The 17,306-nt window shown below is 31.1% G+C and overlaps 1 protein-coding gene across 1 annotated transcript; it reads left to right on the top strand.

Moving 5' to 3' along the window:
• Nucleotides 1-12,404: 12,404 nt before the first annotated feature.
• LOC100808210 (uncharacterized) lies at nucleotides 12,405-15,418 on the top strand. Its single transcript, XM_003552024.5, has 4 exons — nucleotides 12,405-12,785; nucleotides 13,465-13,677; nucleotides 14,662-14,832; nucleotides 14,997-15,418. The coding sequence occupies exons 1-4, from the start codon at nucleotides 12,780-12,782 to the stop codon at nucleotides 15,048-15,050; spliced, it is 444 nt and encodes a 147-aa protein (XP_003552072.1). The 5' UTR covers nucleotides 12,405-12,779; the 3' UTR covers nucleotides 15,051-15,418.
• The last annotated feature ends 1,888 nt before the right edge of the window (nucleotides 15,419-17,306 follow it).

Genomic DNA, 17,306 nt, shown 5'->3' with positions numbered 1-17,306 from the left:
AATTACAAAACTACCCCTAATACAAAAACTAGTCTAGGTGCCCTAAAATACAAGGGCTGAAAAATCCTACATTTCAAGGGTACCCTACCTACATTATGGAGCCCCAAATACAAGGCCCAAAAATAATGAAACCTTAATCTAATATGTACAAAGATAAATGGGCTCATGCTTAGCCCATAGGCCCGAAATCTACCCTAAGGCTCATGAGAATCCTAGAGCCTTCTCTTGCATCTCTGGCCCAATCTACTTTGAGTCTTCTATCCAATGCCCTTGTGGGGTAGGATTGTATCACTCAACATCCTCTATTTTTATGCTTTCAAAGACTTCAAGTGTCTTATGCTCTTATGCTATAGGACTCCAATGTCCTCCATTTTATGTTTTGTAGGACTTCAAGATCCTCTGTTTGATGTTACAAGACTTCAACGTCCTTTTGCTTTTTTTGATTTTGCTTCTTTTGTTTTCTCTGGCATCTAGTTGAAAAGCTGGATCACTTGAGTGAAATTAGTGTCATTATTTTTACTTATCTCTTATTTTTAATAAAAGATAAGTAAATAAGAGATAAGTAAAGAGGGGCAACTGTCAGACCCTAATTTCATCAGGATATGATGTTTTTATCATTCACCTGTGATGTTTTGATCATTACTAACTAAATTATGGTGTTTGGCACTGGTTGCAATGCAAGGTCGAGGGATCGCTTAAGTTGATGTTTGATTGTCAGGTCCAGGAACAAAAACAACAAGAAAGGGGGCAAAATGGCCATTTTTTGGATGTTTCTAGGCCTGAGCTCGCCTAGCCAGCATCTGGCTCACCTGGGCCATGGAATGCCTTCATCCTTAAGCAACCAGCCCGCCTGGGCAAGCTCCTGCTAGCCTGGGTGAGCTAATACCTTCAGCTGTAAGAAACCAGCTCACCTGGGTGAACTTCCCTTGCACCAAATGGCCTTTTCCTATAAATAGCCATGCAGGGGAAGGGTCTCATAGGTTGATTCTCTAAGGAACAGAAGGAAAAACACAGGAAGAGGAAGAAAAGAAGAATAAAGCGAAGCCGAGGCACTGTCGAATCGTGACCGTGGATCATTTCCTACATCATTTCTCTTGCTAGCCTTGTACCCTGTGCAACAGTCGATTAAATTTTCTAAAGATTTTGATGTAATCTATGTACCCTTATTAGGTCCTTTGTGAGATTATGTGTGCATTTATCTTCTTCACTTATCATTGGTAATTTCATTTTATTTGTAAGGCTTGGTTCTAATCGGTCACTAGTGCCATGAAATTGGTTTTTTTTAGTATGACTAGAAAGAAATAAACAAAACCAAAATGAAAAAAATCAATTCACAATCAAGCTTCTTTTCGTCAAATATCACTTAAGATTGTTTCAAGGTTCAACGCCTAAATGGTTCTCTTTGCTTTTTTTCAAATGAATTAAAACATTGTTTCAAGGTCCAACACCTTAACGACTTTTTGTTCGCATTAAAAATGAATCTTGCAAAAAGAAACATGAATATTCTTATTAAAGAACTACATAGGTCTGATTTCCTCATTGCACTTGGGGATACGTAGGAGCAAGGGCAACACCCTTGTCGATTAAAAAAAATTTTTAAAAAAAATAAAGGAGGAAAATAAATAATATTGAAGTCACGTTTTGCACACTCAATTAAAGGCTACCATCCCTTGTGACGGGCGCGAGGGGTGCTAATACCTTCCCTATGCGTAAACAACTCTTGAACCCCTTCTTTTCAAAGTTCGCAGACCTCTTTTGGTTTTTCTGACGTTTTCCTTGAATAAGGTGACGACTCCAACTCGTTTTCTCCTTAGGAGATAAATGTGCTTTTATTTTTTTTATTTTCTTTCGTTGTCCCGTCCTAAGGTAGGTTGCGACAACATCCACACCCATGCCTGCCCCATATGCCTCGCCACCGCCTTCGTTTGCTTCCTCTCCTGCCAACAAACAAAAAGCCTAACTTCATTTTCTCTTCCTTTCCAAGATCTCGAAATGTTGAAACCCTAGAGCAACATCGGAGCCTGGGCAGCCAATTCCGAGCAACCATTTTATTTTAGTTTTGTTACCTCGTAATGTTGTGTTCTAGTCCTAACTCTTAATTGTTTTTCGTGTTGTGCAATGTCAGGTTTTCCACAAATCAAGATTGGTGGAGTTTATTTCAACCATGGCGGTGGGGTGGAACTCCCAGCTATAGTGGAGACGTGGTCACAGGGAGGACTTATTGCCACCACCGTGGGGTTAGCGGTGGTGAGGTCTCACACGTGCAGAAGACACGTGTGCATAGTTTCCGATGAGTGAACGAGGTCGAAGTATGCAGAGAGGATAAGCAAGGTGGGAGTGACGACAGATATCGTGGTGGGGGAACGCAAATTCAAACTCCAGGGTTTCATATGGCAGAGCCTTGTGGCGAAAGGTTCTTCGCTGCGCATTGTTCTTTCGACGTTTCTTCTTGTGGGGAAGGGACTTGACATGGCACAAATGTGTAGCTTCTCATTTTATTTGAGCCTTGCATAGCATATTCCCCTTTTATGTTTGAATGATTCTTGTTTCGTATCCAAACTCACTAACAATCTGTTAGAGGTGCCTCTAAAACCTATTAGCATGATAGCGTAATTTCACATTTTTATTATCCTAGGATTCTCTATTCCATTGCCTTAAATGGAAGATCTGAAAAGATAATGAACATGTTTGGATATAATTACTACATTCTTGAGGGAATAATGTATAGATAATCCTGCTATAAAAATAATGATGATGACAACTCATCTCGAAGCAAGGGGCTAAAGCAAAAAAGACATAATTTTCCATTTCCAACATCAATATTGTGCCTGTATTTACCATTCCATTTAAAATTCCTTGTTTGTTTTGTCTTACTTGAAAGCATTTACAGCTCTGGATTTAGTTACTGTACATCGGTACATATCATTTTCATTTACTACTGATGTAATAATTTTAATAAAATTATACCAGTAAATGGCTGAAAAGTCAAAAAGCATTCAAAATTTATCTATATATGTTTTGAAAGGAACTCCTTTTCAAACTATAAGTGACATTATGATCCTGTACATTCAAAATTATTTTTTAAGAAATGTTAATAGGAGACAGAGTTTTGAGAGGGAGGAGTGGAGGGAGTATCATTTTAATGTGAAGCTAAATATCATAGGTTCTAGTAAATATTAGTCAGGTATAAAGATCATGTGTACTGCTTTCGTAAATACTCACTGAATACGATATCAACTTTAGCATTTTTCTTCCAATAGGATGTTGTTTTTATGAGAAATGAATTGGCGTTGCTTTGAATAGCAAAGCAGTAAGGAGTGCATGATAGCAACTGATTTGAAATTGTGAAACTGTTTATTTATTTGGTAGGGACTTTATGGACCCTCTATTGTCCCCAGCTTCTAAGGTTTTGAATAACTGGTTTGAGGTAATCTTATGGTTTTAAATTTTAATTGCTTTTCATTTAGATATTCAACTTCAAAGTTCAAACTCTCTGACTGTATCTCATAAAATTGAACACATCTTAATGCTCTAATGTTGTAGCTTTTGTTTGTGTTCATATCTCATGTCTCAGAAGTTTTCTGAACTTCCTTTTATTATTTATTTTTTTTTTATATATCCTTAATGCTGGCCAGTGTCCACACCCCAGGAAGTGGCCAAAAGTGTTGCTAAAATTCTAAAACTGGCTACAAATTCTAACTTCTTGGGCACCAACACTTGCCATTATAGCATCTACTAATATGAACCAGGAATTAGTGCCCAACGATGTCCTCCCTGATAATTTTGTTTGTGCCATTAAGCACATTGATTAGATGTAATTTTTATCTGTTTTGTCCTCATTCTATGTGTGAAAAAATGTGCTTTATTAGATGTAATTTTTGTCTAAATCATGGCATCAACTAACTGCTCTTGATTCTAGTTATTAAGTTTATATATTTCAATGCTTGAATATTGGATACCTTGTTCTAATTAGAGGACTTGTTTTCCGTAGGTTGTACTTTTTTAAAAACCATTCATAGTATTTTTGCTCTACTATTGTGTAAAATTAAAACATATTTAGTGTCATGGACTATCATCAAGCTTAACTGTTGTACTTTAACTGAGATGATATTTTGCGTGATGGAAAAGAAATATTTATTCAGGTAAATTTCCATGACTCTAGTGTAGGCTTATCTACTTAGTTCCATGTCCGTAATAAAATAATTTTAAGTCAAAGTTGTGTTATAGTGATCAGGTTAATGTTGTTGCTATTGGAACAACCAAATCATCCCGAATTTCATTTTCTTTATTCTTTCTATTTTCTTTATTGAAGTATTTATTCTTTGCAATCCAATAATATTGTTTAATTGCAACGATTTGATGTACATTAATTCTAAGCACAGCTAGGGAACAAGTTCACGAATCTCATTATTTGTGGAAACTAGCTATAATTGACATATGAATAATAGTATAATACCTTTTTTTTTTAAGGGAAAGATACGGATAATAGCTAAACATACTTTCCTTTCCTAAATGGTTTTGATAATGTTCTTTAATTAAAATTATAATCATGAGATGAAGTTTTAAGTTTTTTTTTTTTAGAAACTAGCATAAAAGTAGACACTATCGTTCCTGTTTGTGCTTTTTATTTTTTGGAAATTAACTTTTTTTATATGTAGTTAGTGTGATATTTTTTTTATCAATGTATAATTAGATTTTGAAATAAAATAATAAGTGGTTTACATTATAATAATAATTAAAAGATAAAAATGTATTAAAAACAGTGAAGATTGCCAACAGGAACTTGAACAATTGAAGTAACTAGGGTTCCAAATGCTTGTTAGATTTTTTTTTTAGTTATCTTTTCAGCATATAGTTGTAGGTATATGTAAAGTTAGTTGTTTTTGACAATGATTATGTATATTCATGTAATCAAAATCATTTATTTAATTTTTTACCTAGTTGAAGGTAATACTGAAGCAATATATTATGCATATTCTGTTGATAATTAGTATTTTTTATTTTTTTTATAATCACAAATATCATCTTATTTTTAAAAATAAAGAAAATAATTTTTTATTTTTTTTAGAAAAATGACATTCTAAGACAGTTTTTAGACCAAAACCGTCTTAGAATCTTTAATTTTTAAAAAAATACATTCTAAGACGGTTCTCTAAAAAACCGTCTTAGAATATATACTTTCTAAGATGATTTTTTTTGTTTTAAAAAAAACATTTTAAGATGATTCTCTGAAAAACTGTCTTAAAAATTTTACCTTTATTGACAATTTTTTATAGAACCGTCACAAAAAGTGAAAACTTTCTGCGATGACGGTTAATAACCGACGTAGAATAACATTTTTAATCAACGTAGAATAGTCTCTTTGGAGTTGCGATAACAACTCCTTTGGTTTAGTGCCACACAAATTAATGTGGCAAGAATATGATGGAGAGTGGGGTCCTCATCCAAGGAGAAGGAGGAATGCAAACGGTTTTCTAGTTTCAACTCGCATTCCCACTAAGATGGACAAATAAGGAAATGAACGGAAACTAGAAAAAAAATGTAAAATTTGTCAACAATAAGACCATGACAGAAAAAGTTATCCTAACATACCTTTATTTCTAACTTTTCCTTAGACAAGTATTATTATTTACGTATTTTATTTATGATGTAATGTGTTTTTTTATAAATAAATTGTTAAACAAAAAATATTATCATTTTTAAAAAAAATTAAATGACATAAACAAAAAAATTATATTTAATAAAATAATAATATTAAAATTTTTAATTATTTTATTAATGCAAAAATAATATTAAAAAAATAAGTCAATAATTTTTTTAATTTAAAAAAAACCCTTAATGAAGTCGGTTTTCCCAATCCGCACTTCTCATCCGCACAAAGAGATGCATTTTAGAATTTAATTTCAAAAGTGGTATATATTAAAAAAATAGATGACAGAGAAGGTACATTTACAGGAAAAATTCCGTAATTTTTCACTTACACTATGTTTGGTTTGGAAAAGAAAGTGGTAGGAAAGAAAGTGGAAGGAAAGAAAGTTAAAGGAAAGAAAGATAGTAGAAAGTGGAAGGATTGTCTTAGTTGTTTGGTACAAGGGAAAGTGGAAGGAAAGAAAGTTAAAACTTTCTTTTCTCCTGTTTGTTTGGATGGAAAGTGATAAGGAAAGGAAGAGGTACATTTGTGAAATGACAAAACTAACCTTATATAAATATTAAAGAGGGTGAAGAGAATAAAATATATTTTAAATAATAAAGAAAAAAAATAAAAGTCAGACACAAGCTTAATATTGAAATTATATTTTTTTTATTCCTTTAAGATAAAATATGTCAACTTATCTTCAATAAAATAAAATTAGCAGTTTTTATAGCATTAATTTTTATTAAGTTAAATTAATAATGCTCAAAAATTTCATTTGTTCAGCTAGATATCAACATAGATATGCTGCAATTTGCAAATTTCTTATAGCAGGTGTGCACTAGAGTGTGAATAATAAGAATTATTTTGTTTGAGAATAACATTCAAAGATGCTCTCTTATTTTTTTTAGCTCTGATAAGGTGTGGTTCAAGCTGTGTTTTCAATTTTCTTTCATTCCTGTCAGCTCTGGTTTTTTTAGGAAAGGTGTCTCATTTCATTCTTTAATAAATTTGTACTTGGCTTCCTTGTATTTGTATCAAGGTGGTGCTAGTAGTTGGGTGGGATAAACCATGTTGTAATGTCTCTTGTAACTCAATTGTTGGTACCTCTCTGGTACCATAATTTTAATACATTATTTCTTTTGCCTTCTCAAAAAAAAAGATAATGCTCAAGCAATGTACCCCTCAATTGAACCAGTTGTTCAATTCCTCATAGATAAAATTGAAATCTTGGATGAGTTAGTGCTAAAGCAACATCATTCTATTTATATATAAATATTGAGTTTGAGTATTATGATGCATATATTGGCCAATTACACTACATGTTATAGTGCAAATTAAACATAAATGACAGTCTAGTTACACAATATTAGTATACACATCTTTGCACTATAGCTCCAGTTGCTTGCTGCACTTCTACTTGTATTGCACTAGAGGTGAAAGCACCTACATTCAAACCATATATTAGTTACTACTATTATAACACATTGAGATGATTAAACATCATGAGCATAAAAGTTCAGTGTTTTTAAATCAACAAGACTCTCAATTTATTCTTTCAAAGCCTCAACCAAATTTCTTTCAAATATCTAACTGCATCAAATTGAGTTTATGCAGAAAATTATGCAGTAAAAAAAGACTACGCCACTTTCACTTAGACCCCTTGCCAATATAAAATCTCCACAGTAGCTTCAAGGCATAAAAAGTCTAATATGAAATTACTATAAGACATAAATATGAGGTATAGATTATTAATGAACTCTAAAATATATTCAAGGCCTGTACCACTAGCTCATTGTTATTATCCTTTGCAAAATGCATATATAAAAACTGTGACTGCAGAACATATTGTGTCAAAGTGTGAAAAAATCTATAAATTTATTTAGTGTAATAATAAAATATAACATTGTGTATATAAATATAGTATAATACAAAAACTTGTAAACAAAGGGAGATGACTCAAACCTTTCAGTTTCTATTGAATGCACACCTCTGAAGGATGGTATAAGGCTCCATCATCAAAATCATCAATATAGTACCAAAAGGGATAGCAGACTCCAAAGCATATTCAAAAGTAGCATAACAACAAAAGTCACAGGTTACCATGCATCTCCAGTCATAAAAACTAATAATTTCCATCTTAAGTCATATATATCCCAAAATGATAATTAATATAGACTAAGTCATAAATTAATAAGGTCTCATATGATGCCTTAAATATATACAATCCCAACAAAAGAGCATATCCACAACCACTCCAAAAAAGCAATCCGTTATAGGCTGTCATTAGTAAAGGCATCACATGATGTCCTAAATATATAGGACCAAAAAAGGAGCACTACCAATGCTCTTAACAAAATATACCTGCATCAGTCATCATTTGAATGAGAGCTTCTCCTCTCATATGAGGTGGTACGCCAAAAAGCTTCTCCCCTCAATTTATGACACAATAACATAAATGCCTCAGGTCCCATTCGTATTATGTCTCGGCATTTTTCAGTATGTACTAATTGTCTCATTAAATCGAGACGTTTACGCTCCCTTTCATGACTTCCATGACTAATTGGACTACGAATGAAATGTGACATTGTTTGAAGCATATGTAACGCATGAACAATATAGCACAATAAGACTACAGAACAAAGACGCTGTTGTTTGTCGAATCCTCGACGAAAATGACTTAAATTTTGCATGCCAAGATTAGTTAAATGTTTTATTTTGGACTGCTCTTCCTTTATACCATCCAATGCATCACCAAACTTGTCTTCATTATTAATTAAAAACTCCATATCAGAGTATAAATGTTAACCTTCAATGAATATACATTTAATAAATCAATGAGTTTTGATATATTTTTCAATACACATTCAAATAAGTAAAGTATATATAATAGAAGAATCAAAATAAAAAAATGACCATTTTAAGACTAACTATCAATTGGACCAATTTTTTTTTTTTTTTGGAAAAGGCCAAGAAAAGTATATTAAAGAGGGCATAAGGCATGCTTGAAACAAATACACAGTACACCACTTGTCTAGTGCCATCCCACTCACAAGGCTTTTCTTCTCCAAATGAAACAAGACTACTCCTATACCATACCCTGCTAGAAAACTACCCAAGCCAAGACAGCAAGTAATCACCCAGCATAAACACCAATTTAAGATCCGTAGCAAACAAAGCAAACCTATTAAAACATTCCCCTCAATGGCATCACTTAACACAGTAGCATAGATGTAGAAAAGTTAGCTCCTACTAGTACTACCCTTAACACAACCAGTCTTCAAAGATAAATCTCCAGACAGTTGAACCAATTTTGATAGAGAATAAATGTAAAATATTCAATCATCCTTTATCACAACAAAGTTAAAAATCAGTAGCAACAACCCACAAACAACACAAACTTCATTAGATTTCATAAATTTTTCAAAAAATAAAATAAAATAGAAAGCTTTTCAAATGATTTACAAGGAAGCAAAAGCAACATAATGTGTGCCAAGTAGACAAAGAACACGTACAAAGCACAAGATCAACAACAACACATTTTTATTCAATGGCATCAAAGAAACCCATATGAGAAGGAAGAATAGGGATGGTACCTTACAAAGCAACTGAAAGGTTGTGGAAGTAGAACAAATGAAATGGACCAGTTTGATTTTGGAAGGTAAACAAGAACCAGAGCAAGCAATTTTTTTGAAGGATTTTGATTTGAAGGGTATTCAAAAAGACAAATAGAATTTGATGAAAGAGAAGGGCATTATTGTCCTTTTGCCCAAAATTTTGGTCGCTCTTCCCGCTTTCCGTCCAAAGTAGCGCGGAAAGGATTTTTGGGTGGGGTCCACATAAAATTTTCTTTCCTTCACTTTTTAAGGTTGTTCCAAACAGTGGAAAGATTCACTTTCCACCATCTTTCCTTCCTCTGACTTTCTTTCCTTCCCCTTTCCTTTAAACCAAACATAGGCTTAGGGTTGGACCAATGTGTCTAGCATAGTACTAGCAAGGAGTCACGAGCATTCACACATGCACTAAATGAGCATACATTTGCACAAAACACTAAGTTCACTGCGGGTACGCGTGTGGGGAAATAACGCTAAACCATATCTGGCAAGGGGAGCCATTGGAGTGCCACAAAAAGACGCAATTTACACCCCCGGTTCTTTCCTCGTGCTTTGTTCAGACTAATTTCACAAAGCTTTGGAGAAATTGATACTTTCCTATGTTCAAAAAGTTGCATTTAAATTGTGTTTGTTTATCTTGGAATTGTACAAAATATCATTATCAACTCTTAATTAGTTATAAGTATGTTAAAATTTATCATCAATATTTACCTAAGTAATAATAGTTTATTTTTTAAACTAAGTGATTTAAGATTTAAATTTCAATTATATAAAATAAATTTTATAAAATAAAAATATTTATCTAGTATACACTTATTATTCCTAAAAAGAATTAGTCATTAAATGTAAATCGAGTAGTTGAAACTATTTGGTAGTTGATATTAATACCATGCTGAGAAAGAAAAAATATAGTAAAATGTAAATTGAGTATATAGTTATGATTGCCAGACGTCAGTCAGTAATCTTTAACTATAGGAGATTAGGAGGCGCATTTAAAGAATGAACTGCAAAGGATATGAGTTTTATAATGGTAGTGTAGAAAAGTAAATATTATACAATTTAAAAGTCATTTTTAAGATAGCATTTTAATATGAGGCAGAAACTGACAGACAGGTTACGTCCTCTGATCATATTCCCCCTCACACATGTATATACAGACAAAAAGATAAAAATAAAATCATAGTTTATTCTTGCAAAATTGCATGTAACAGAATCTTTAAAATGTTAGTATTAATTTAATAGTTCGAACATTTTTTCCTGATATCTCGTTCGAATATTTAATCAGAAAGGTTTAAGTTGTCTTTATATTGTTTGAATGCCAGTTAGGAAATTGAAAAGTATTTTTATTCTTAACACCGAACTTGTTTGAATATCCATTAGATCACCTCTCATTTTCTTTATCCTATTTAATTTAGTATATTATTTGGTTGTCCCTCAAATTATTTATTTACTTAAGTTTGTTATTAAAGTGAGTTTCAACTCAAAGTAACATCAAGTAGTTTTTTAAATAGTTTTTTGTTAGCACTTTTAATTTGTATTTTTGCATTAACAACATGAAAGCAATCAATTTATTTCATCATCGTATGTTAAATCATAAAATATTCAAATATAAATCATGTTATAGTAAATTTATTTTTATCAGTAAACTATGCAGATATTCTTACATTTCTTCTTATTACATCCGATATTTCTCCAATTTTATACATTATTTTGAACCCCTAAGAGGATCGGTATATCATTATTTGCACTTAATTAAGAGAAGGGATTTGTGTAAAAAAATTTAAAGTTTAGAAAATTTTCTATCGAATTTAAAAAAGGAAATATCAAATATATATAATAAGGGCAAACCTCGTGGGATACGTATAATTTACTCTTTGAATTTAAGTTTAAAGTATATTTCTTATTCAAACTTATGTTTACAAATTTTACTCTAAACACATAATCTTTCTTCTTCATATTTTAATCGTGAAACTTGAGGAATTTGTATTAAATTTCCAAAAACACTTTCTGACTTTTACAACTATGTTTGGATAAAAGTTTGAAATGTACTGCTTTAAAAATTTTAATACATATTTCCAAATTCTAAAGCATAAAATAATGAAAAGAATAAATGCTTAATTAATTCTTTGAATTTGTATCTTGTAATTTTTATTTTAGTCCCTGAAACTTAAAAAAAAAAAAACACAAATAAGATTCTGAAATCAATCCTTTTTTTCTTATTTTGCTTCCCAGTTCGGGGACTTAAGCACTAATAATAATAATAATAATAATAATAATTTTTTAGGGATCAAAATAAAAAAGGATTAATTTACTGACTTAAATGAAACCAAATTTTTTTAAAAAAACTTGTTTGAGTTTTCTTTAATTTCATATTAAAATTAGAACAAGATACAAATTTAAGGACTAAGTACATGTTTGGATTAATGTTTGCAAATAACTCAAGTTTACTACAAAATTGAGTTTCTAGCTAGGAAATTTTTAATGTATAGACGTAAGCACTAATAATAATAATAATAATTTAGGGATCAAAATAAAAAAGGATTAATTTACTGACTTAAATGAAACCAAATTTTTTTAAAAAAAACTTGTTTGAGTTTTCTTTAATTTCATATTAAAATTAGAACAAGATACAAATTTAAGGACTAAGTACATGTTTGGATTAATGTTTGCAAATAACTCAAGTTTACTACAAAATTGAGTTTCTAGCTAGGAAATTTTTAATGTATGGACGTACTTTTGAAAGCAATCAAAGATGTCATGAAACTAAATGTATTCTTTAAAATGAGTTTGGAATACACAAACAGAAAACAAACATAGCCTAATTTGGCAATTTACTCTCAAGAAGAAAAAAAAAAGAATATGTTGCTTGAGGAAGAAAAAGTACTACTATTCAGCTCTACCAATTAACATCCAAATATGCGTGTCATATGTAAACTTAACTTTAGGCTTTTATAAAAATGAATTTAGTGACAATTTTATTCTATAAGAAATTAATTTAGTTATACAACTTCTAAAATACCAAAATGCTCATGAATTAAATATTTGAAATGCTAATTATAACAACTATCACGGTGAAAAGTATATGCCAACCACCTAAATATAAATGTTGAAGAACTTGACCTCGAGAAAAGAAAAGTTGAAGAACTTGTCAAAAAACTAAAAAGCTGAAGATCAAATTTAAAATGAATCGTAACAAAAGCAACCTACCTTGCCCTCTCCTTTTCACTTTCTCGACCACTCCTCCTCACCTTGCGTCTTACCTCTCTGTCCCTCTGTCTGAAACTGTGAAACTTCGTTTTCAGGTTTTTTTTCCAATTAAAATTACTTTATCTTGCTTTAGATCCCATACCTCATACCCCATCACCCGAAACTTTTACCCTCTCTCTCTCTACCTCACACACTGTCACAACCCACATGCATTCTTCTCTTTTTAAACCACAGCCAAACACAGTCACACACACAACAAAGATATCATCCCATTTCCAAACCATTCTTTGAGACTCTGTCCTCACTACTCCCTTAGTTCAGCTACAATGGAAGTAAGTCTTTTTCTCATGTCTTCAACATTCATTAACTCATCTTCTTAATTGATATATCCTTTTTTTTTTATCAGTCTTGGTTGTTAGTATTATGTTACAATGTTAACAGGGTTGGGGCTTTGAATCACGACTTCTTCTCTCTTCGCCCATAGAGAGCTTCTAAAATTTTCAAATCAATTTAATTGTCCATAATCTTAAGTCACATAGTCTTCCTAATGCTAGAACTGACTTATGTAATTGTGAAACTAATAATCAATTAATTTGATGAAGCTATTATCAAATTTCAAGTTCAAATAAGTTTTGTTGTTTATTCTTGATTATTAAACTTTATAATCATTACAGTGTTGAATTCATTGTTTCTACTAAGAAACTTTCAATCAATTCGTTAATATATTATGTTTGATTTCTACTAAGCAATATAAAAAAAATTAAGACTAAATCACTTATCATGTCTAATTTAAAAATATTCAATACAAATGTCTCATCTTTAAAAATTTGTTTGATAATATAAAATGATTAAAACAAAAACCTAAAATTAATCTTCTGTCTTCCATCTTTGATTCAACATCAATGGGTTTGTTTACATTTATCCTAGGTTATTTGAATTATATTGATTCCTTTATGGTTTCTAATTTTTTATTTATTTATTTACTTTTACTTTTGTGTGTATGTGTAATAGGAATGCCACTACAAGAAGAGCCAGGTGCCAGCTTTTGGGAGTTGGGATTGGAACGATAACCTACATTTCACACAGTGCTTCGAGTCAGCGAGGCAAGCTGGTTTGCTACGATGTAGTTACTCTGAGTCTGAGGAACGTGACCTTTATGTTACAGGGGATTTGTACGAGAATAATGTTGTCACACCCGCCATGATCGTTGTTCCTCGCAGAAGGGTATGCATGTGTCACAAAACCTCTTCTTATTTGACATATTATGTCTGGATAAAGAAAACAAAATGTTAAGCTGCAACAAGAACTCGATCCATTTCTAATTACCTAATTTTGTTTATTGTGTATTTTGTTTTCCTTGAAAAACCAAGGAAAAAGTCAGTTTACAAAATTAAGAACTAAATTATCAATATTTGTAGTCTCAATATTCAAGAACAATTAAGGATTTTCTTTCTATTATTATTATTATTTGAATTTCCGTACTTGTGCTTGGGATTCAATCAGGATCGAGGGTATCCCATATTAATTAGATTTCAATTTCTATTCAGTATATGATTTTTGATTTAGTTATTGTAAAAATCTAAAAGTTTACTAGCTAGCTATATAATATATAATAATAATAATTTATGTTTAGAAGGACTGTAAAAGTTACTATTTGCATCCATAGATTATTTACTCTAATGATTATTTCAAGAAACATTATAGCCATCTATCCGCCTTATTTTAATTTCATATTTTTTTTTTTAAAAAAAAGAAGAAGTGAAGGGCCTGAAAAGAACATGAAATTATCAAAGTACGTGGTCACGAAAACGAAATTCAACATCCTAATCATACATGTGGGGTTAGACGGTGAGTGTTGAAAGCAATTTTGCCTTTATCTCTGATTCCTCCATGGATGGTTGGTCCCACTTTATAATGGGACCTCTTAAGTCCTAAGTCCTAATTATTAAATGACCTCCATGATCCACGCGTCAAAGAGCATGAGAAATTATTAACACGAGCGGTGGTAGTAACAAGTTTTTTATTTCTTGTGCACTAAAGATTGATGCAACAATAAACTAACCAAAGTATTGAAATTTTTATTAAATGAAGTAACTTTGTTAGATAAGATTTCATGGGTAGAGAGACACGTAGCGTCAAAGATAACTTTATGTAAAGCAAAGCAAGAATGACTTTGGTTCTTAAATTGATGTGTTTTTGACATTTCAGGCAAAGGTGGTTGACCAGCATGAAAAAGAAACAAAATTGAAGAATTGGATCAGTGATGATGTGGATAGTGAACCACCCAGCCCAACTCCACTGCCAAGGCCGACTTCAAAACCCGTTGATGAGGACTTGTACAAGATCTCACCGGGGCTTCTTTATGCCAAAGCTAAAAAGGTCAAACCCCCCACACACCCTTTTACTTTTTTAACTTGCAACTAGGATTTTTTGTTGGTCTAATTTGTTTACTTTGATTTTACAATTTTTCAACTCTTTGCATCTTTCGATAAAGTTTTGATCACTTTCTAATTTTTGTTTCTTTCTCATTTTATTGAGTGCAGAAGAGAGGGTTGTGCTTCTTTTCTAGTTGCTTGTTACCAACTTGCGTTGCTTGAAATTCAGAGAATGTGGTCGATGATAATGTACATATACGTGAGAAATAGAGGAATAGATACTTCAATTGGATGATGCTCATGTAAAAGCAACATATTTTGAGTACAAGAAGACTATTATGATAGTCATGACATTGGAATGGTCTTCTTGCCAATTTAGAGGGTGGTTTTTTGTTTCGCTTTTTTCTTTTAGTCTTTGTACTATGGGCTGAGTTGTTGTTATGACTAACTGTGTTTGAAAAGGTGTGTAAAGAATGAAAAAGAAAAAGGGTAGAGAAATTTTTTATCAGTCCCTATCAGCTAATTCTTTTGCATATACCCTATATGTTGACAAAATGATTGCTCAATGGAATGACTTGTAAAATTACCAAGAATTCGATGCGGTTACAATTAATTTTAAATTTAGATGAAGTTAAAAAAAAGGATAAATAATTATTTTTGTCCTTAAATGATAAATACAAATTTAGTTCTCCAAAGTGTCAAAAGTACAATAAATATATCCGGCCATTAACTTCATTATGTCACCATTAATAAAATAGCATATATGACACAGAGGGACGAATTTGTCACCGAAATGATTGTCAACGTGACCATCTCTAATTGCCAGCATATGAGCATATTTGTCATATAATATTTTTTTGACTTTTCATCTTCTCGCTCCGCTCATAAATGCATCCTGAAAGATAAAAATAAAAAATGTATTCCCCGAAAGAGTAAAAAAATGCAACAAATATATTCAAACGTTAATAGTAGATTGTAACTAATTATTATAATTTGAAAAAATCTATAATGATTGCGACAAAATGTTGGGAGAACTATATTACACTGGTAAGTGTCTATTTTTGTTATATAATTTTTAAGCTATCAACATAGGGAAAAAATATATTTTAATGTGAAACAATAAAAAAATCATTATTTCTGTTTAATCAAACACTATTTATTTAATTTCTTTTTTTATAATAAAATATGAATGTCTATTAGTATATGTAATGACATCAAATTATAAATTATAATAAAATTTTGTTGATTTTTAAATTATTTTTTAAAATCATATACCATTATTTTTTATTGACTGATCATTTAAAAAAATCATTTCTATTAACAACCAAATCATTTAAAATTCATACACAATTATCTGAATTCTAGTTAACAACCAAATTGATTTTTTAAATGATCAGTCAATAAAAAATAATTATACATGATTTAAAAAAAATAATTTAAAAATAATTTGTAATTTGATGTCATTGCATATACTAATAGACATTTATATTTTACTATGAAAATTACAAAAATTAAATAAATAGTGTTTAATTAAACTGAAACAATGGTTTTCTTATCGTTTTACAGTAAAAAAAATTCTTTTTTTCTTGTGTTGATAGCTTAAAAATTATATAACGAAAACAGAAACTTACCAATGTGATATAGTTCTTCCAAAAAAATTTCGTAATCATTATAAATTTTTCCAAATTATAATAATTACTTACAATCTACTATTAACGTCCGGATATATTTGTCGCACTTTTTACACTTTTGGGGACTAAAGTTTGTATTTTCATCTTTCAAGGACGCATTTGTCAGCGGAGTAGAAATAATTAACCTTTTGTCTTTTCTTTTTTGTTTCTTCTGCATGAGATTGTTGAATTAACTCATGTTCATATACAAGCAATTTTTCGAAAAGAGCTTCCATTTACATTGATGATAAGTCCTTGGATTCCTTGATCACTGTGATCTATGGTTCCCAAGTTCTTGCAAGACAGTTGAGGATTTTGATGTTTAGGTCATCATCTTTAAATGTTTTTCCAAGACCAAGAAGGTGATTCACAATGTGGGTGAATCTTGTTTGAAGTTTTGAAATGGTTTCTCCATTCTTCATTCAGAAAAGCTTCATATTCGGATACAAGAGTGTGTTTTCTTGCTCTTCTTACATCCGAATAAAGATTTCCATTCTTTTTTTCCAAAACAAAAAAATGTTCTCCTCAAACAATGGAGATCGATTGAGAGATGCATCCTCTTTGAAAGTGATTCGTTTAGAGCCCATTTTAGAAGAACTGTGATCTTGAGCAACTTTCAGGATGTAGCTCTAATACCAATTGATAAAGATGATGGAACTCACAAACTAAGAAGGGGGGGGGGGTGAATTGGTTTCTAACTCAAACAAACTTAAAAAAACCAGAGTAACAAAAAACTTCTTTTCCATGGATCGTATCACAAACTTTTGATAAACCAATATTTAACCAATCACCCTTAATACAATAATCT

Source organism: Glycine max, chromosome 18 (genome assembly GCF_000004515.6).
Source record: "Glycine max cultivar Williams 82 chromosome 18, Glycine_max_v4.0, whole genome shotgun sequence".
Taxonomy (NCBI): domain Eukaryota; kingdom Viridiplantae; phylum Streptophyta; class Magnoliopsida; order Fabales; family Fabaceae; genus Glycine; species Glycine max.
Note: the sequence above shows the minus strand (reverse complement) of the source record. Positions and strands in the feature narration are given on the sequence as shown.